The 20,204-nt window shown below is 48.7% G+C and overlaps 9 protein-coding genes across 9 annotated transcripts; 2 read left to right on the top strand and 7 right to left on the bottom strand.

Annotated features, from left to right (window-relative positions):
- Positions 1-41: 41 nt before the first annotated feature.
- N7509_011326 (uncharacterized protein) lies at positions 42-1,007 on the bottom strand (the record flags this gene model as incomplete). The annotated part of the gene is made up of 2 exons (XM_056635963.1): positions 42-695; positions 756-1,007. 2 exons carry the CDS (start codon positions 1,005-1,007, stop codon positions 42-44), a joined length of 906 nt encoding a protein of 301 aa, XP_056486583.1.
- A 573-nt stretch (positions 1,008-1,580) lies between these two features.
- On the bottom strand, positions 1,581-2,717 carry N7509_011325 (uncharacterized protein; the record flags this gene model as incomplete). Its single annotated transcript, XM_056635962.1, has 5 exons — positions 1,581-1,768; positions 1,834-2,055; positions 2,121-2,228; positions 2,295-2,607; positions 2,667-2,717. 5 exons carry the CDS (start codon positions 2,715-2,717, stop codon positions 1,581-1,583), a joined length of 882 nt encoding a protein of 293 aa, XP_056486582.1.
- Positions 2,718-3,742: 1,025 nt separating this feature from the next.
- Positions 3,743-5,149, top strand: N7509_011324 (serine/threonine-protein phosphatase; the record flags this gene model as incomplete). The annotated part of the gene is made up of 5 exons (XM_056635961.1): positions 3,743-3,904; positions 3,968-4,208; positions 4,306-4,839; positions 4,908-4,980; positions 5,077-5,149. The coding sequence occupies 5 exons, from the start codon at positions 3,743-3,745 to the stop codon at positions 5,147-5,149; spliced, it is 1,083 nt and encodes a 360-aa protein (XP_056486581.1).
- Positions 5,150-5,951: 802 nt separating this feature from the next.
- On the bottom strand, positions 5,952-6,929 carry N7509_011323 (uncharacterized protein; the record flags this gene model as incomplete). The annotated part of the gene is made up of 1 exon (XM_056635960.1): positions 5,952-6,929. One exon carries the CDS (start codon positions 6,927-6,929, stop codon positions 5,952-5,954), a length of 978 nt encoding a protein of 325 aa, XP_056486580.1.
- A 1,602-nt stretch (positions 6,930-8,531) lies between these two features.
- Positions 8,532-10,798, top strand: N7509_011322 (uncharacterized protein; the record flags this gene model as incomplete). The annotated part of the gene is made up of 2 exons (XM_056635959.1): positions 8,532-9,945; positions 9,999-10,798. Coding segments are annotated over 2 exons (2,214 nt in total), but the record flags the coding sequence as incomplete, so codon positions are not given.
- Positions 10,799-10,949: 151 nt separating this feature from the next.
- Positions 10,950-12,782, bottom strand: N7509_011321 (putative homogentisate 1,2-dioxygenase; the record flags this gene model as incomplete). Its single annotated transcript, XM_056635958.1, has 7 exons — positions 10,950-11,212; positions 11,266-11,388; positions 11,449-11,611; positions 11,670-12,272; positions 12,341-12,515; positions 12,578-12,600; positions 12,663-12,782. The coding sequence occupies 7 exons, from the start codon at positions 12,780-12,782 to the stop codon at positions 10,950-10,952; spliced, it is 1,470 nt and encodes a 489-aa protein (XP_056486578.1).
- Positions 12,783-13,632: 850 nt separating this feature from the next.
- Positions 13,633-15,408, bottom strand: N7509_011320 (uncharacterized protein; the record flags this gene model as incomplete). The annotated part of the gene is made up of 6 exons (XM_056635957.1): positions 13,633-14,211; positions 14,269-14,610; positions 14,664-14,845; positions 14,902-14,949; positions 14,998-15,167; positions 15,224-15,408. The coding sequence occupies 6 exons, from the start codon at positions 15,406-15,408 to the stop codon at positions 13,633-13,635; spliced, it is 1,506 nt and encodes a 501-aa protein (XP_056486577.1).
- Positions 15,409-16,027: 619 nt separating this feature from the next.
- On the bottom strand, positions 16,028-17,777 carry N7509_011319 (MFS transporter; the record flags this gene model as incomplete). The annotated part of the gene is made up of 5 exons (XM_056635956.1): positions 16,028-17,250; positions 17,300-17,359; positions 17,415-17,472; positions 17,553-17,573; positions 17,658-17,777. The coding sequence occupies 5 exons, from the start codon at positions 17,775-17,777 to the stop codon at positions 16,028-16,030; spliced, it is 1,482 nt and encodes a 493-aa protein (XP_056486576.1).
- Positions 17,778-18,348: 571 nt separating this feature from the next.
- Positions 18,349-20,061, bottom strand: N7509_011318 (acyl--CoA ligase; the record flags this gene model as incomplete). The annotated part of the gene is made up of 1 exon (XM_056635955.1): positions 18,349-20,061. The coding sequence occupies one exon, from the start codon at positions 20,059-20,061 to the stop codon at positions 18,349-18,351; it is 1,713 nt and encodes a 570-aa protein (XP_056486575.1).
- Positions 20,062-20,204: the final 143 nt, after the last annotated feature.

Below are 20,204 nucleotides of genomic sequence, written 5' to 3'. Positions count from 1 at the left end.
GAAGTCCTCCCCCCCATGCTTTTTCGACCCCGGGAAATGATTTATTGCTTGGCGAAGGCACTCTCGGTCTCCAACCAAGTCCCAAAGTCCTTCAAGCCAGGATGAATCTTGCGGACTTCCTCCACATTAGCCCCGAAGCCTTCATCATGGAACCATCTGAACATATACCCCATATCCTTCACCATATACATGAAACCCGAGACCAGAAATTGGAACGTAGTGGGAACAGAGGACTTCCCAGTCTTTTCCTTGAATATCTTCTCGAATTGGGTGTATGTAAGTTCATCCCCAGCAAGCGATAGCTCCTGACCTTTGTATTTCTCGGGATTCAAGAAGACCTCCGCAGCCACAGCACCAATATCATTAACTCCGATCATTTGCAAGGGAGCACCCTTCAACGACATCCTGAAAGACGTCGCAAAGACCTTTCCGAAGAAGTTCGGCTCAAGATTTTCATAAAATGCAACCGGTCGTAAGATCGTCCAGGCCATATCTTCATTTTGGGTCTTTTCAATCAGATGTTTCTCGATGTTGTGCTTGCTAATGAAATGGGGGACGTCGGTCGGGTTATTGATTGATTTAGCGCCACCGCGATCGGCAGAGCTGTATACAAAGTGTTTCACGCCGTGCTTTAAAGCCTCGTCGACGAGATTCTTGCCCTGGGATTCTTCAGATGAAGTGTTTCCGATTGCGAGCTGTAAGTATCCTTATGATTAGCATTGTTATTCGCAGAAAGAACCACCGAGTATTTTTACCTGAACACTGAATACACTCGATATCGGCTTAGAGCTCAGACTTTGTGCCTTCTTGAAGAGCTCCGCGGGATGATCCAGGTCTCCCTGAACGAGAGTAATGTCGGGATACTTCTGGATCAATTTCTGTGCAGATGGAGACTGGGTGTTGCGAGTCACGGCCAGGATCTGATAAGGAGCATTCTTCAGGACAAGGTTCTGAATCAGCGAGCTCCCCTGTTTGCCAGTGGCGCCTGTGATTAAAATGCTGGACATTGTGCTGTATTGTGGAAGTGATGTTGTTATTAGAGAAGTGATTTAATGGTAAGGATGTGATTGCCTTGGAAACTGATTGAGGAAGTATACTCTTGTCATGCCGGACAACCCAAGCATTTAAATAATCTTTCTATCTATCAACTGGGCATTGTCAGCGTCGGAGATTCGCATCAAAGCTGACAAAATTCCTCATTCGCAGGCCGAGCCCCGATAACTTGCTGGTGGGCCGATGATGACGGAACTCGGGGTCGAGATCAACGCCGGCTGACATGCGGGTGAACAACACTCAAATCATAGGCTGCGGGGAAGCTGGGCATAAGCACTATTGTTCAAAATAATTACAAGGTATAGAAGGCGATAGGACATAATTCTCCGGGGAATTTGAAACGCCTTATCTTTTCCGGATTTAAGGTTAGGGTAGCAACGACTATGCTGCTCCTGTGCATCGGAAAAGGTATCGGGTTGATGGATATAAGTTGGTCTAGAATAAGCCGAAAATGTGCATGTCATTTACTTCAGGGTCCTTGAGCTTTTTGAATGGATGGCTGGTAAAAAGTTCCCATCTCTTATGACTTATGCGGAAAGTCCCTCGACCCTCTCGATCTCATCTCTGCTCAAGCACCATTTGTTCTGAAGAGCGGTGTCCAAGCTCATTTTAATAACATCCTTGGACCACCACTCACCCCAGCTAGTCAGCATAACTTGTTCAGGGTCTTCAGGGAAGTCATTGACAGTCCAGGCACGGAGGAGGTTCTGAGCGCCTATAATATGGAGAGCGAATGTCAGCGGATTCCATTACATTGGTTGTCGAGCTGGGGATTCTTACCTTCGGGGACGGTTTTGGCATCGGGCATGCTCATAGTCAATCCCAAATCCTTTCCAGCAAGCTTTGTGTCGGGGATCAGACCAGGGGAGACAGCCACAACTCTGCACTCGGGTAGTGTACGACGCCAATAGTGGGCACCCAACAGTTGAACGAACTTGGAAGCACTGTACACCACACCCCGGTCTGCTCCAGAGTTTGCCTTAAGATCAACATCCAGAGTTTCTGCGAAAATTTGAATAAGTATAAACTCCAAGTCACTGGTTTCTGCAAGTGCAGAAAATACTCACTTGGGTCTTGGTTGCGGACGTTGCGGATCGCCCCCGATGATACCACGACGATGCGCGACTTGCAAGCAGCCAGGGTCTCACGAAGTTGATGGAGCAGATAATGCTGGGCTTTTCGTAGAGAATGGAAAGTTAGCTATACTTCTCTGGCCCTTTTATTGTGCTGGTTTAACTTACACAGGTGGTTCACGACATAGCTGGTGCACCACTGCGAACCGTGAGGGCCTGGTCCTTCGGCACTAGCAACCATGCCTGCACAGAGGAACAGTAGATCCAGCTTGTTAGGACCTAACTTGGTGAGAGCATTCTGTGCGAATAGCTGGACACTACGTAGATCGGTAAGATCAAGAGGCACCAGGGAGATGGTGTGCTTGGAGGTATCAAATTTGACCTCATTGAATGCGGCTTGAGTTCTCTCAATGTCTCGAGCACCGATAATAAAGTTGTAAGGTTCGGATTTCTCGAGTAATTGCTTAATCACTTCGAATCCCTATTTCGATTGTCAGCCAAGCTCCGATGCTGTGATTTGGAAGCGGGATTGCGATATACCAGGCCGGAAGAACTGCCTGTGGCGATCACGTTCTTTGCTGTTGCTGACATTTTGACTGATAGCAATGCTTTACCTCGAAGATATAAGATATTTTTGTATCAAGTCAAATGGGTTTTATCAATTGTTTGTTTTGCGGTGAAAGATGAGCTGAAATGCCCCTCCTCCGGCTGACAAAGCTTATTTTTCTTGCTGTGTTGACGTCATGTTCTAGGATCATCCATGAAGTGGAGGTGTAGACGAATACGAGTATGCCTCGGGTGTTGACAGTAGTATTTGTCAAGAGATAGTCAGGTGGTTAGTTACTACATTAGTGGTTTGGGCTAGAGATCACATTGGTCTGTTCAATTGGAAGTGATAGTAACTACTATACTAGAGTTGTGAACGAGTATACGATATGGCGACTCGTAAAAATTTAGAAAGTGAGTACGTGTCACAATGAGGGTATTTTTGGGAATCCTGCCAGTGGTTGGAAGTTTCATACCTCAGAGTATTACAGTAGCCCGTATATCTTTTAAGAGGATGTTCACTCCTGGTAGTACCAGTATGGTTCTAGATACTCCATAGCCGAGAAGTATACGGAACCCGCAGGACAGTGCAAATACTAGTATCGCCAATAAGTATTGGTAATATTTGAATTCATTAGAGACTGCCTGTTGAGAACACTGTAAATATCATATCTACATACTTACTGAGGTATTCATACTTATTTAACCATAGTGCTACTCTCTTACTACTACTATGTACTATGTACCGTGGCTGTGGCTGTGCTGTGCTGAGCTTCCCTTCTGTGGCTGACTGTGGCGGCCCCATCTCAACTCACCTCCAAACCTGAACCTGCCTGGACCTCCCGCGCTTTCTCCCTTTCTTCTTGTGTTCTCCCCTTCAGCCCCCTCATCGCTTGAGTCGCTCTTGGGATTCTTACATTTGTCGAATTGCCTCGAGCCGACTTTGATCCCATCTTCGTTACCCCTTCCGCCATTCTTCGCTGCGCGAAAAATCCGTGTTCTTTTCTCACGAGACCGCCCTCCCCTCCCCAGCTGGCCCCTCCCTCCTATTTCCGCCAGCTGTTGCCACCATGGACAACAATATGGAGATCGATACCGCGAGATCGCCTGAGCCACACCACCTCTCCCCGACGAGCGATCCGGGTTCCATACCGACTCTGGATGGCTGGATCGAGAGCTTGATGACGTGCAAGCAATTAGCGGAGGAAGATGTGCGGCGGCTGTGCGATCGGGTGCGTTGCCTCGCTGCATGATCTCAACAATTCTGAATGGTTAATTTACCCCTTTTTTCACAGGCCAGAGAAGTATTGCAAGAAGAATCCAACGTCCAGCCAGTGGTATGTGTTGTTATCGTCGCCGTCGCCGCCATGGCCGCCCCCCCCGCCGGCCGGTCGGGTTGGTCCTCAACAACTAACCCTTTCTTCCAACAGAAATGCCCGGTGACAGTTTGCGGCGATATACACGGCCAGTTCCATGATCTAATGGAACTCTTCCGCATCGGCGGCCCCAACCCTGACACAAACTACCTTTTCATGGGTGAGTGCTGATCCATCCCTCGGTCGGAGGTGGGGGTGCAAGAGATGGATGTTTGGGTGGACAAATCTCTAACCATCGATTTTCTCTCGCCTCACAGGTGATTATGTCGACAGAGGATACTATTCAGTCGAGACAGTAACCCTACTGGTCTCCCTGAAAATCCGTTACCCCCAGCGTATTACCATCCTTCGTGGAAACCACGAATCCCGCCAGATTACCCAGGTCTACGGCTTCTACGACGAGTGCCTCCGCAAATACGGCAATGCCAACGTGTGGAAATATTTCACCGACCTCTTCGACTACCTTCCCCTCACTGCTCTCATTGAAAACCAGATCTTCTGTCTGCACGGTGGGCTGAGCCCGTCCATTGATACCCTCGACAACATCCGATCCCTGGACCGTATTCAAGAAGTTCCCCACGAGGGACCTATGTGCGATCTGCTCTGGAGTGATCCGGATGATCGCTGCGGTTGGGGAATTTCTCCTCGCGGTGCGGGGTACACATTTGGACAGGACATTTCGGAAGCGTTCAACCACAACAACGGCTTGACTCTGGTTGCACGAGCACATCAACTGGTGATGGAGGGATATAACTGGTCGCAGGATCGAAACGTGGTCACCATTTTCTCAGGTATGATTGCCTCTCTCAGTGGGATTCTGTTTTTGTTGAGAATGGCAAAATCTGACTTGGCCCTCTAGCACCCAATTACTGTTACCGTTGCGGTAACCAGGCTGCTATTATGGAGATCGATGAGCATTTGAAGTACACATTGTGAGTTTTGCCCTACATTCACCATCCCGTCCACCTTTACACGTTGGATCTGGATCTGGACCTGGACCTTGCTAATACAATCATCACCACTCATAGTCTACAATTTGACCCCTGCCCCCGAGCGGGCGAACCGATGGTATCGAGGCGCACACCCGACTACTTCCTGTGATAGATTTCATTTTTGTCCTTCAGAAGGTTACGGGGCTAGCGGAAGAAGGGGGCTGCATACGAACGGGGCTCTCGCCTACTTAATTCTGTATGGTTCGATGTCTTGCCGTCTGTTGATACCAATCATGAAAATAAAAGACCCTTTTGCGAGATTAACATTTTTTCTTGCACCACGACTTTGTAGGAGGGAGTGGAGGGCCTCGGAGACACTATATCGACAGAGAATTCAACGCAGCTGAGCAGAGCTGGCTGTGGTTTGGCCATGAACGTTCACAGCAAGGATATTGTTAATTAGACGAGCAATTTGATAGTCGCATTTCATGGAACAAGAAGACTTGGTTTCTATAGATGATGTAGCCTATGCTCTGAGTCTGAGGTTTCTGGGCAGTGCAAAATAGTAGCCTACCGGATCGTCAAAGATGACGAAGGGACTGACGAGTAGATGTCATCATAATGCGCTGCCGACAATTTCTACAGACCTACAAAGCTCCGCAGACCTGATGCTCAATCTAGCTATCGGCCTACTAACTGTGTCCGTTAGGTGTGACATACGTACTACTGAGATCATTACCCCCAATTAACTAACTTGAGCAATTAACGTTTTCGACATTCAAGTTCCATTCCATGTACAGAGTACTGGCACGAACTTCCTAAAGATGCTCTAATTATAATATTAACATCATGCAATATCTATACATAGTACATAGTACAACGCTATTATTTGAATGCCCGCAACGCTAGACAAAATTCCAATGCACCCAGTGCAGTCTTGCACTTTAATTCAAATCATATTTTCGTGATCTTCATGCTTCATTTTCATTTTTGACAGGAGCCCGGAACCCAGGGGAGGCACCATCACTTTCCTCGGGGTCGTGGTCACTAGTACCCCGATCAGAAGGTGCTCCCTTAGGCTCGTCTGCTGTTCCGCGGTAATGGCGCACAGCCGAGCTACCATTCGGCACCCAGAACCGCCGATCAACGCGGGCAATCAAGAACAAGGCAACGACCGATATATCGATCGCAAAGTCGAAGACGTAGAAGCAGGCCTTGTGGTCGTACCAGGGTGGATTGGTCAATGGGCGAGGAGGCATCCAGGAAGTTCCAGCGCGGAAGGAGGAACCCAAACACAAAAGGACGGCAGCGGAGAGGACAATGGCGGCTTTTGTTGACCATCTACCCGAGCCGGGGTGTTCAATATCCTGGCCATGGGAAAACAACAGAACAAGAAGGGTGATGGGGATTGGAAGGAAAGAGACGATGGCGAAATAGGTTACGCCGTAGAGCTGGATGTCGCGGTCGATGCGGAGGGTGTTTGCGTTGAGAGTATACTGGCTTTGAACCACACAGGTAATAACCATGATGATAGACACGACGACCAAAACGTACAACGCCTTGAAAGCGTAGGAGACGGGTCGTGACCAGCCGATGCCTGGGAGAGCTGCACGGAGCATTCGTTGCGAGTAGAGAAGGTTCAGGATGAAGAGGAGCAGGATTCCTGCAGCGACGAAGATCTGGGCGGCAATTGCAATTTGAACATCATTTGGTCGACAGGCCCAGGCTATACGCATGATATTGGCGACGACTCGCGACATGCAGAATCCGAATGTTACGGCGGATGGGATGAACTTGTGACCCCTGGCTAGATTGCGGCGGAAGATGACCATGTGCGAGATGCCAAAGCCGAGGAAGAGAGTCAGGAAGACTGCGCAGACTGGGACGTCGACGTCAACTGTTGGTCGGCCGCCGAGTAAGGCGATACGAGGGGGGTAGGGGCCTCCCATTGTTTCGTTTTGAATAGAGAGATGGAGAGCTAGTTTCGAATGAAGTTATTGGGCGCTGGCAATGGGTGCTAGTGATCAATAGTACCCTGAGTTTAATTCCTTTGTCGTTAGTCTGTAAGATCTGCAGGTCTCCTGTGAACCCCAGGCCTATATACCATTAGCAGGTTCAAGTCCATTTTTGTGTTTGGCCGAAAGTCACTAAAGTCGCCGGAGGACGCGCTTTGGAGATCCCGATCTGAAAGGCCGAAACAGCGTTTGGTTGGTCCTGCCCGGTCCTGCTGGGAGGTCCAAGCAGTAGGAAAGCTTTGTGATGAGAGGAGTCGACTTGTTTGGCGCGAGGCTCAAAGGTCGGCGTCGGTGGCCACAAACCCCGATGCCCTCAACCCGGAAGGCCGAAGGCCGAAGGCCCGACATAAGGGAGAGTAGCGCATGGTAACCCCTGAATGAGAATGATAATGATAATCATGATAATCATGATAATAATGATAAATATGATACCCTTATATCATTGGTATTATACTGGGAGTCGAAAATAATCATTATGATCTTTGCATTTGGGATGGTGGAGGAAGTGGGAGTTATTCCTTCCAGCCCTCTATACTACACACGGTCATTGTTCAGAGCTGCCATCGAAACAGAACAGTCGCATTGTTCCGAGAATCTTCTATCACCCATTGCCAGCAGTGCGACCGTTCACCGAACCTCTACTCCAATTTCTTATCGATGATTTCTGATTCAACATTGATCCTGCCAGAGACGACGGATCCATGAGAAACCACCAAACGATCCTAAATGCTATTGTTTTTTGCATCATAGTCTCAAGTACAGTGTCGAATTTGATGAAGACAGTATGTATACCACCGAATGCTGGTTATTAATCCAGTCTGACACCAGGGCACTACCTTCGTACCAAGCACTGATCCAAACAGCTCATTTTATGAACGAAAATGGAAATATTTCGAGCTACATGACACCATACCGTTGATGGTAGATAAGTGTTAGAGCCATCAAGGCACTGGATATCGCCAATAATAGAGACGAACGCTGTGAATGGCCGATTTTATTTCTCAATCCATGCCATGAGCAGTATTTTCGTTTACGAATGCCTTAAGGGAGACCGGTGGTGGCGGAGTGCTAACGAGACGGAGACATGGACTTCCTTGGCTCGTATACGAAGTCGTCTGTGATTAATTCTGCAGTTCAATCTTGGAAGGATCAAGGTTGGGAAAGTTGAGAGGTGGCAGATGTCAATGGTCTCATGGTCTCATGGTACCCAATAGGAGTTTTGACTAAAGTTCGCTCGGTCCTCCGAGCCGCACAACGCCAACCTTTTCCCCCCAACGATCGATCGGCATCTCCCCACGTGCTCTGAATGTATTCGAAGTTAGATCCATCTGGGGCATATGGCCAGGGCAGTGCAGACCAGGGCGCTTTTGTTTCACTCTTCCCAGCGCTTACTGTTCCTTCATCATGTTGATAAGGCCAAAATTTAACCCGGGCTGACGGACCCGGTCATGTGGGAGAGTGCTTCCATTTCCCTGGTTCCTGGCCGACAAACGTCAACTAGCGATCATCACATATATCTCCCATTATACTCAAGCAATGCGACAACCGGAGGGGTCAGAAATGACATCCACTTCCCCACCCTTGTATTCTCCGAGCGCATCAAGCTATCGTGCATCCACTGCAAGCTCAGGAAGCCACATGCAATCAATTACTACAGCAAGCAGCGATGTCTCTCGTCGTCCTCACACAAATCCCATCATCGAAGCATCCAAGGCTCGCGCATCCGATGAGCAAGATACAAAAGGCCTCCTTCTTACCGCTCAACGGTTCTGTCGGATCTACAATCCCGAAATTGAGCCAGAGCATGAAACGACCATGCTCTGCGACTGCGCGGTGCACAAATACTGGGAGCGCAAGTTAGATCGACTCGATATCCAGGATACGTGGTCAAGAGCTGTCATGTATCCCGGTGAGAAGCCATATCATGACTGCACCCGCCTGCGATTTAAGAACCACAATCCATATTCCTTCAAGATCACCTCGCCCTTCAACCTGGTGAATTTCATGACCGGAATGGCGAAACCCGACCCAATCTACCATCTAGAATTTATCGAGCAGACTCGAGCCATGGATTCAACCCTAAATGGAGCTGCCGAAGAAGCCAACCAAGCGCTGGAGCCAGCATTCAATATCTGGGACCTCGAGCAGCTAGAGTCCCTAGTATCCAATATGTCCATTCATCGTCGAACATCCCTTGGAACTGATGGCGAAATCGATAAAACATCCAAACGCTCAGGTTTCAGAAAGGCATTTTCAATGAAGTCGTCCGATGAGCGCACCGCGATCAAAATTAAAAAGAAGTTCGCCGGGCCATCAGAGCTACGCGATGAAATCCTTGCAGAAGAGCAAGGGCGATGGCAAGATGACAATGACAAATATATTGTGACCGCTTACCAAGAGAACATCGGTATCGTCCAAGAGGTCGCTGAGTTGCGAAGGAAACGGCCTGTGCAATACCTCCACCTTCTACGAGCGGGATATTTCGAACCGATCATAACATCCTGGGAAGGTCAGGTTCCAAGTTTACTAAGTTTCAGCATCGATGCCGCCGCCGGATGGAGAGGATTTACACCTACATGGAGGGGCTATAAAACTATTGCCGAGGAACGGCTTTATTGGGTTCTCAGTCATAGACAAGGGCAAAAGGCATATTCAAAACCATCTTTGACCACCGAACTCGATCAGGCTCGGACGCGGTCGACTACCGCTGTCCAGCCCGGGCAAATATACGAGCGGCCCGATGAAGTGAACTTTGTCCAGAACGGATCACAACGCTATTCAAGCCAAGTTCCCATGCCCATTAACACAAGGGGAGCACCTATATCATCGCGAGATGAGACTATGGTTCTTATAGACACCTCTAGTTCGATGGACACTGTTCCACTGTGCCCGGAGTACACCCAGTGTCTGATCACATCACACACGAAGGTCAACCAACCAAGGGGCAAAGGTAGGGACTTGCATCTCTTGAATACCATCATGCACAAGCTAATATCTGTCTAGAATTTACCAAGTCTATAGTACGGGACTTTGTCAACGCAATGGTGAATCATGATGGCAGCGCACGAGGTTATCCACTGGTGACGTTTTCACAATCAGCAGAATACATTGGCACTGTCCACGGTTGGGATGTGAATGAGATCTGGAGAGAATTGAGGTTCACAGGGCGTCCACGACTCATGACGGGCTGGCAGAAGCTCAAAGAGCTGCATTTCCGGAAACATTCTGCAACAGCGACATATCACCCGAATTATGGATGGCGAGCAGGCCCACGCACACCTATACTAAGGGCTTTATTAGTCCTGGGTAGCGAGCCAAGCGACATTGATGAATTCGAACTCGAGCTTCTCAGTCTACCCTGGGCCTATGCAACCGTTTTCCTGATCGGCGTGGAAGGATCCCTCGACCATCATCGCTATGCAAACAGGCTCAGCCGAATGAGCGAGGTCAATAACCGGGTGTCATTTGTCGCAGCGCAAGGAAATATCCCAGAACGCATGGTGACCCATGAACTCCTCAAGCGGCATCTCTGCTCTGATCTTCCAATGTCTCGTTTCCGGGAGCTTGAACGGCCGTTCGCTGTGGAATTGCCTTCACCATCGCCAGGGCGACACGGGAGAACGTTCTCCAATTCTATAGACTTAGATGAACTTCCGGTGGAATTGCCCTCGCCTGAAGAGACATCAATCTGGCAGTCTGAACAGCAATCCTTGTCCATACGAGGTGTAGCAGAACTCTCAGGAGAGCGAGAGTTTGCCGAACTACCCGCGCCAGGACAATGTGAACCAGAGCAGTATTTGAATCGTACGCTAACAGATCATATTCCACAGCGAGGGCCGCCGCCCCCGTATTTAGAGAGCGTCTAATAGAAATAAGTCAAATTCTGATGATAATAGAGATGGCTTCGAATCGCCAAAAGTAATACTGTAAAGTGTGTCAAATGGCACGATACGCTTATGAAATAGAAAGATTCTTAGCCTTCTTCGCTAAGATCTCCTCAACCTCCTTCGCGTGCTTGGAGAAGTTATCAACCAGATTATCCCACATTTTTGGTTCGTGTTCGTGTCTTTTATCGCTGGTCCATGCGTAATCCGTGATAGTAAAAGGCCTGCTGGACTCGAACATGAAAGCAATTGATGCTTCAGAGATCTGCATGATGGGAGGCACATTGTCACTAGCTGCCTTGAACTCTTCGTATGCCACGCCATGGGGAACCACTGTTTATGAATTAGAAGAGGATCACGAAAGGTAAACATGCAATGTAACATACTGCCGCATTCGAAAGAAACACTGCCAGGCTTAAAGGCATCCGATCGACCGCCATACTCGCCATAGATGAGACCCATCAATTCCGAGGCGACATTGCGGTGATAGTAAGGAGGGCGATAAGTGTCTAAATCAATCATTAATAAACGGATTTTGGGTAAAATATGAAAGCAAGTTCTGTTCTTACGAGACGCAACATCCCACCGTGGTGAGAAAATGAGGAAGTCTGCCAGCGGAGCCGTCAAATCGCGCGACTTGGCTGTGAGAACACAGAAAATCGAAGGATCAATATGATCCACGGAAATAGAGCCAACATTGACAAACTTGGTTAGATCATATTTATAAGGAACCTGAAAGTAAACTTGTCAGCAGTGAAAAGACACAATTTATAAGAGGCTGTGGACATACATAGTTTCCATGCCACGCAACAACATCGAAGGGGTTGTGGTTCTGAGTGCTCTTGAAAAACTTCCCACCCAGCTTGTAAATGATCTCCCAAGGCTCCTGAGCAATTTCATAATGGGCAGTCGGACTCAAAAAGTCCCTTGCATTAGCCAACCCGTTCGCGCCCAGGGGACCCAATTCAGGAAGTTCGAAGCAGGTTCCCCAGACCTCGAGAATATAGCCACGAGATGGACCATCTGGCACCTCTACGCGGAATCGGAGACCGCGTTGAATGACCACGATCTCTCCCGGCTGCACGTAAAGCGGTCCGAATTCAGTCTGGATATCCAGAGCACCCTGTTGAGGAACAATCAAGAACTCTCCATCTGAGTTGACGAATGCCTTCTTCTTCATGCTTGTGTTGGCGACGTAGACGTGTGTAGCTATGCCCTCGCGGAGAGTGGGCTCTCCTGAGCCGGCAACTGTCTTCAGACCCGAGACAAAGTCGACTTCGCCCGTGGCAGGGATATCAAACGGATGCCACGCGAGCTGTGTGGGAGAAATGTGAATTCGGGGATTTAAGGGCAGGAAGTTGGACTCGGTATCTTTGTTATCTGGCATTTCAGTCTATACAAATTGTCAGCGATCTAGCATTCAGCACACTCTGCCGGCTTTCCAACTAGTCATAGCCATACAAATCCTTGATGAGCTACTGCAGGGCGTGCACGGTAGAGCCATGCCTTCTTGTTTGCATGCCTCGGCGCAACGAACGCAGTGGCAGTCAGCTGTTCGGCGTAAAGTCCAAATCTAACATTTCGAGGGCTATTCTGGCCCTGGGGTATGGTACCAGGAACTGCTTCAGACTCGAAGCTATTCAAAGAAAACTACATCAGCATGTTGAATCGCCGGATGCAGAAACAGCAAGAACATACGTGTTGCCGAAGCCAGATTGATACTGCATGAGATGTTAGTTCAGATGTGCCATACATTTCAGTTTGCGAGACGGTGATCAAGTACTTTGTAAGGGTCATTGCGTCGTGTGTTAAAGGAAGGAATCATCCCATTCTTCTGAGTCTCTGCCCAGTGGAAGATCTTCTGATATTCCTCTGGGGACGACAGTGAACTTGTGGAGGCCATGGTGAATGAGCGCTCAAGCAGTGGACTGAATGTTTAACAACTTGTTAAATCAAGACCGTGGGGTCACACTTCTCTATATACCAAGAAAGATCGGGCGCCCGAGGCTGAGGTCTGTGGGGTCAGATAACCACCACAACTTAACAAGAAAAAGGGAGCACCCAAAGTTACATCCAATTGCGTAACTATTCATCCGAACATTCTGGGCAAATTACATCTGCCCAGAATGTGGGGGAATAGTCATGGCGGAGCTCCATCAGCTGAGCTGGAAGAGGGACGAGGCCGCGAATGGCCTCACCAGCCCAGTCGCAACTCTCCCCAATGGACAACATCGGCATGTCAGTAGATGCTCGCTTTGCCGACCTCCCCGGGCAGTGGATCTCGATTCGTGCACTGTAGTGGAGCCGGTGATTTTGGACCTTATTGACCGCTGGCACTGGATTCGCGGGCGAACGCGACCCCACATGAGTCAGGTCTGAGTAACGGTGGCGCGTGGGGAAGACCGACGACAAGGAGATCTCCTGAACCAATTCACTATCCTTCTTCAATGCCCGAATTTTGTCCTTGACAACAACAGTGGGTCATATCGCTCGCTCCCATATGACCCGGGAAGCGCAGTACGGGAATCTTCCAAGTCCTCAACTGCCGAAGAACCTGGAAAATGAGTGTGAACGCCCTGGATCGACAGGTACAAATGAAACAAACGTTCAATCGAGACCGAATTTCAAAAATCAACCGGCTGAAATTATGCACATCCTGGTCAGATGAAGGTGCCAATGGAGAAAATGGAGAACAGGAGGCTTTCGAAATTCAATAGCCGAGGTTCAATGCATTGAATTACCTATCATGCTGTCTAATTGAGTAAATTGATGCGCCCAGCCGTGAGTGCAAACAGAATTGGCATGTACACACCGGCCCCAGCCTCTTGAAGCGCTTTACAATGCTCGACCCGGCGTCGGGCAGCGAACTGAACTTCGTTTATCTCCTTGCACTCACCGACTGGCCCAAACGCGAATCGGCTATTCACAGACCAAGGTGCCTGCCCAGAAACAAAGCTGATCCAGCGCTGTCGCATCTCCTGGCCGACTGCGGTTGCCGCCGTGTTAAACGACAAATTTACGCCATCGAACAAGAAAAGTAGATCCACTGCATGATGGGCGCGACTGGAAGGCTGATATGGGTTAGCCTGATCAACCACGTACTTATACACACGCTTATTAGCAGCTTCCAATTTCTTCGAGATGACCTCCACGGGGAGTGTGTAGCGTGCATCATTGACAATATCCAGAGCGCCTAGTTTTGCGGCGGTTGGACGGTCGCTAACAACATGGTACATCTTGCGAAGCTTTGTACCCCATTCCTTATCGCTCTCAAATGCCGCGGCAATGGTTTCTCCATCTAGCTCCTCAACGCCATTGCGCCAGATGACCGACTGTCGAGGGGTGTTAGAGTCGCAAATGCAAGCCATAAGGAAGAGATGACAGCATACCTCGTATTCAGTATCTCCAATCATAAGCTCTTCCACCTGCTCCGGCTTCGTTTCCCAATCTGACAATTCAGGCTCTTCTTGGATCCACATAGTGTTCACATTGCATTCCTTGAGAGCTTGAATGAGGACTGGGACGGAGGATGTCCTGAGTGAAGACTGGCCTAGTGCTTTCACTTTTGCTTCCAGTGTTTGGATAAGGCCATTGCCACGCTCTACCGGCAGTGGGGACGAGAGATACAGGGTACCTGATGCTAGCACAGCTCGTTTCACAGGCGGGCCCGTGATTAGGTGTGCATGAGTATAGATAGCTCCGGCACTTTCACCGGACAAGGTGATGTTTTTCTTGATGGGAATGAGTGAGTTGTAGCGCAGGCGGATGTGGAAACAGTACTCACTGGATCACCTCCAAATGATGCGATGTTCATTCGCACCCAGTCAATTCCAAGTCGCTGATCCTTAAGCGCAAGATTCTTCTCTTTACCGTCGCCAAAGCTGAAGATATTCAAGCGATAGTTGATAGAGACGAATATCATTGGCTTTCCAGCTTTGACAGAATCCGCCACAAGTTTGATGGGGTCTTTTGGCAATGCGTTAGTCCTACCAGATGAGGAAAAGAGCGTGCTTTGGACTTACCGCAGATCTTGGAAGCAGCCGAACAGAATGTGACTATCTGAGAGCCTCCTATATTATTATTAGAAATAAGTAGATCAAGGAGTCCTTTGTACATACCGTGAATCCAGACAAGAACTGGAAGTGGCTCGGCAGTCAATGACGCCGGTGGACTTGTGATTTCAAGATTCAAACATTCGAATTCATCCTCTGCCTCTGGGGCAATCGCAAAGTCCTCGGGGATTCGAAGTAGATGACGAACATCTACATCGACCTGGGGACATCTCGGACTTCATATAGAGTCAGCATCTGGAGGGAATGTTTTTATCAGAACAGCAAAACCCACCCGTATTTAGTAGCATCAACAATTCCACCTTCGAAACCATCTACCGGCTCTGCTTTCTCAAACCTCGCAGACACACTTGCGTATTTGATTCCGAGAAATTGATGGATCGGTGTACCCTGGTTCTCTCGTAAAATGCCTTTGAAAGTAGCATTCAACGCGGCGTGTTGAACATTCGGGTTTGCCATATTGAGTGCTGAGTATACTGGTATGGGTTGCGATACTCCAGGTGGGGTGAGATGTATGGTCGTCGATGACCTTTGACAGAGAGTGGGAGAGCAAGAGAAACAACCACCAGGCCAAAACACGGCTAATTTAGTCGCCTTCAACTCCCGAACATCCCCCACTCTGTAGCTCCATCGTAGTAGTCCCAGCCCAAGACTTCCCAGACGGATCGGCGTGGGGCTCTTGCGGGGAACCCACCTTGTGGGGTGGACTTTAGAATGGACCAGCGGATGGGAAACGCGGATATGAAAACCTCATGATGTGCTAAATGGCTCTTTGGAAATGTGAATTTTGGAAAAAAAAAAAAAAACCAATTATACTTGTTGCGGAGCACTTGGTAGGCTTCAAGTCCTGGCTAACTAACACGCCAGACACGAAGCATCATGATGGCAGCAATGCTCCCCTTCTTCCCGCGTTGCCGTGAAAATCGGGAATTCCTTTTTTTTTTTAAAAAAAAAATTAAAAATTAGACATTGTCTCTAATATGCAATTATTCATATACTTGAGTTGAGAATGGATCATTTGAAATGCAAAAGATTGGAGATGTGTATGTTTGCGTCACCACCACCCTGGAACAGCTGCTTATTCAAGATCTGACCGACCTTCAGTATTCGCAGAGACGGGCTTTTTCAGAATCCAACCACCGATGAAGAGCAGGCAAGGCAAGGCAGTCACTCCTGATATCAATCCCATAGCCCACCCCATCGTTCCCCAGCCAGCACTCTGACGGATGAATCCAGCGAAGAAAGGGCCGATGAGACTGCCCGCTGCAAAGCCCATGTTGGACAGACCGAAGGCCAGAGCCATTGCACCACCACGTCCGAAGATATTGGGAGACTCATCTTCTTTCTCCTTGACGGCGTGGAATACTTCGGCGACTAGGGGAGTCATCACGACCGCAAGGCAAACACCAAGCAAAGCGAGCAGAGCACAGAGTAAAACCTTGTCTTGCATCGTGTTTTCCGTGACAAGCCGTAATAGAACAGATATAGGGACCGCAGCAAGAAAGCCACTCGTAATGATATAACGGGGTGATTTGGGATATCGATCGATGATGTACCCAGTGATCGGGTCTAGGATGTGTGGTATCATGAGTGGGATGAAGGCCAGCCCTTGTCCTGTCTGTTGCCATCCAAAAGTCTCTTTTACAAAAAGAGGTAGAACGCTGTCGAAGGAGGTCATAATTAGGGACATAACAAAGTAACCCCAGAACGCCACGACAAGACGATAAGATCCAAGCAGTGTTGCGACCTGCTTTAAAGGACTTGGGGATACTATTTCGACTGCTTCCTGAGGCTGTGGGTTCGAGTTGATGGAGACGGCGGGGGAATCGATTGAATCGGGAGCCGGGGAAGAGCTTTCTTTGTCGGACTCTGTCGAGGTTGTCGCCGGTGTTTTCGCTGGCTTAAGCCACGGGAGAGCATGTCGCTTCTCAATCAATGTCAGGCGGAGAATGATATCGATGGCAATCAATCCAAAAGCCAGGCCGAAGACAGAATAGTAGCCGCCATCTTGATAGAGAACACCACCCAAAAGAGGCCCAGCTAATGTTCCTACGCTGAGGGACATGGATACATATCCAATAGCCTGACCCAGCCCTTCTTTACCAACTGTGTCAACCATCAATGCCACACCGACGGTCCAGACCACAGCAGCGGCCGCGCCTTGGAAAAGCCGACCAGCGATCCAAAGACCGATGTGGGTTCCAACACATAGCAGAGCGGTTGCAGCACCCAGTGCTATAAGGCCCAAAAGCAGTGGCCATCGTCTGGATTCGGCTCGGTCCGCTATGTATCCGACAATCGCTGCAGATATTTAGAAATTGTTTCCCGTCGATGGGCGCGTGGGACATACGAGAACAGGCCAAAAGAGATGCAGAGTATAATGCTAGCAGAATGGATGTCCATGATTGAACTTCGAGGGTGTTAATCTAGTTTCTTTGGGTATGGCATGAGCAGAAACAACTTACTATTACCTGACGGTAGTCCAACTCTATCTTCCAAGGCAGTCGGAGTGACGGGGACGATCTTTTTGATAGGTATAAGTTAATAATCTGGTCGAAAAGTAGAAGAGAAAAAAGCAAAAATTAGCTGGGGCGGTTGCATACTAGACCGTACATAAAAATATCCTATTGGGCAGTTCAAGTTAGTCAAGTTGTCGGGCGATCCTAGACATATTGTGGGGTCTAGCGTAAGGACTCGGAAATGCTGACCGTAGCTGTCGCAAAAGAAACTGCGAACAGAATAAACCACCGGGACGATCTAATTTCCACGAATTTCGGCCTTGTCGGCTCACGGTCGCCACGAAATGGCGAGAGATTCCAAGAACCCATGATATGTTCTGTTCTGCTCTGATCGGATGTTGATCTGTAATCAGCAATGTAGGAGGAGTGCCATCAGGCGAGGAAGACGCCTGGAGATACTGCAGGGCAAGACAATTCAGATAGTATCAACGCAGGAGGTTTTCATGCTTAAGTATTCAGGGCAGATGATTTTCAACACTGATTTTTCGATTTAGTCAAGGAGAAGAAAGAGAAAAGGAAGTTGAATTTTTGAGTTGCCCCATCACAAATTGACCGGCTGCGGCGATCGGCGCCCGCGGGTTCCGGCTGCGGAATGATCAAAGAATTCAAATAATATAGTAAAGTAGTAGAGTACGCCAGTAAGAAATATGACTTATTAATTTCGGATGTTTCGCTCATGTATTTTGCTCGTATTTATTTGAATCTCGATCTATCGTGCAGGATACGGTTGACGTGCAGGACGTTATTTTGCTGGTTACGTAGTTGGAATTTAAATAAAGAAGTATTCATCGTAAACTTGAAGCCTTTAGGATCATCATGGGACAATACAAGATCTGATATGCACATTGCAATCTTCGATCTCTTGGGCCCCACTCAATCATCACAGTTGAGCCTTTGGTTTCTTGCTTTTCAGCAGTTCTTTCAACTGTCTCCGCAGAATCTTACCACTAGGACTCTTCGGAATCTGATCCAGCACATATATTCCACCACGTAGCCGCTTGTGGTTGGCGATCTTCGGGTTTAACCAAGAGTGAATCCCATCCAGGACAGCACTGACCTCCCGATCTCGGGCTTGACGACTTAGCACCACAAATCCAACCGGCAGCTCGGTGGCCATCTCATCCACCCACATACCGACTACCCCGGCATCTTCAATGTCCGGATGATCAATTAATTTCCCCTCCAACTCACTAGGGATAACCTGGAGACCCTTGTATTTGATCATTTCCTTGATACGATCCTGTATAGCGACATATCCCTCCTTATCGATGACTCCAATATCCCCGGTACGAAACCACTTCGTCCCATCAGGGTCGATGTGGAAGGCCGCCTTGGTGGCTTCCTCGTTGTTGTAGTAACCCTGGGTCACATTAGGTCCCCGACACCAGATCTCAGCAGGCTCTGTCGATCCATCCGACTTGGTGACTGCATCTGTCATTGTATCAGGATCCATGAAGCGAAACTCCATGTTAAGCGTGATACAACCGACTCCTGACCCCCTCTTATCCATGCGATCATTCGGGATAGCAGTTGCCATTGGAGAAGTCTCGGTCAACCCCCAAGATTGGGTGCAGAATACTTGGGTGTTGCAGAGCTCCTTGAACTTGGCTTCCAAGGCAGATGATAATTCGTTCGTAAGAGGTGCAGCGGCTGACATGATGCGTTTGACGCTGCTCAAGTCGTACTTCGCAACGCGGGGATCTTTCACGATCATCAAAGCGATTGGTGGTACCAATGCAAGCTCGTCGGGGCGGTACTTCTGGACGCAACCGAGATATGTATCCAGGTCGAAGCGTGGCATAATGACCACCGTCGTGCCCCAGATAAGGCATTGGCACATATACAGATTCAGACCGTAGATGTGACTGAGCGGGAGAAAAGCGATGGCGGCGTTGCGTTTGACCTGCTGAGAAGGCTGACCTGTATTCATCATGTGGGCGTGCCATTGCTGCAGGTTGGATGTGAGATTCTGATGCGTAGTTATTACGCCTTTAGATGGACCTGAAGTACCCGAGGAAAAGCAGATAAAGATTGTTTTCGTTGAGGCCTCCTTGGGTGAGATCTCCTTCAGAGGCGCTGGGGTGGAGGTCCGAGCAAGGTATTCGCAAGTTGCTTGACCATTGATGGGTGAGGGGCCGTCCAAGATGATTATTCTTTCCACTGAAGTTCCCTTCGCTGCCTTTCTCGCTGTTTCCAGGAGCGTTGAGTGCACAATGATCAGACGGGCACCACTCGTCTTCAGTTGTGCGTTTAACTCTAAGACCGTTAAAGCTGCACTAATAGGCGCGAGGATAGCGCCGGAGCCAATAATTGAGTAGCATGCAATCGGATATTCAATCGTGTTTGGACTGAAAAGTGCCACGATCTCATTGGACTTCAACTCAAAACTTTGCTGAAGCCCGTTGGCCAGCGACCGTGTACGCTGAATCACATCTCCAAATGTATATTGTCTTCCTGACAGAGCGTCGACAAATATGGGCTTATCCAGAGGAGTATTAAAGGGGTTTGAGAACAGGTAGGTGATCAGATCAACTGATTCAATTTTGATATCTGGGTATGGCGACCGGTAGACCTTGGACGAAATAGAAGACATATTGAAGGACAAATGCCGGAGCAATGATTAATTGTGTGAGTCAAGTCGAAGCATCAAAAGCGGAAATGAATGGCTTTAAATGAATACCAGACAAATAAAAAGTGGAATCGTGATGTTGTTTCTCGGGTATGGCAGTGTCGGTC

Source organism: Penicillium cosmopolitanum (assembly GCF_028827165.1).
Source record: "Penicillium cosmopolitanum strain IBT 29677 chromosome Unknown utg000009l:1.0-9042332.0:1.0-9050551.0, whole genome shotgun sequence".
Classification (NCBI taxonomy): Eukaryota; Fungi; Ascomycota; class Eurotiomycetes; order Eurotiales; family Aspergillaceae; genus Penicillium; species Penicillium cosmopolitanum.
The sequence above is the reverse complement of the archived record's forward strand: the minus strand, read 5'-3'. Positions and strand labels throughout refer to the sequence as shown.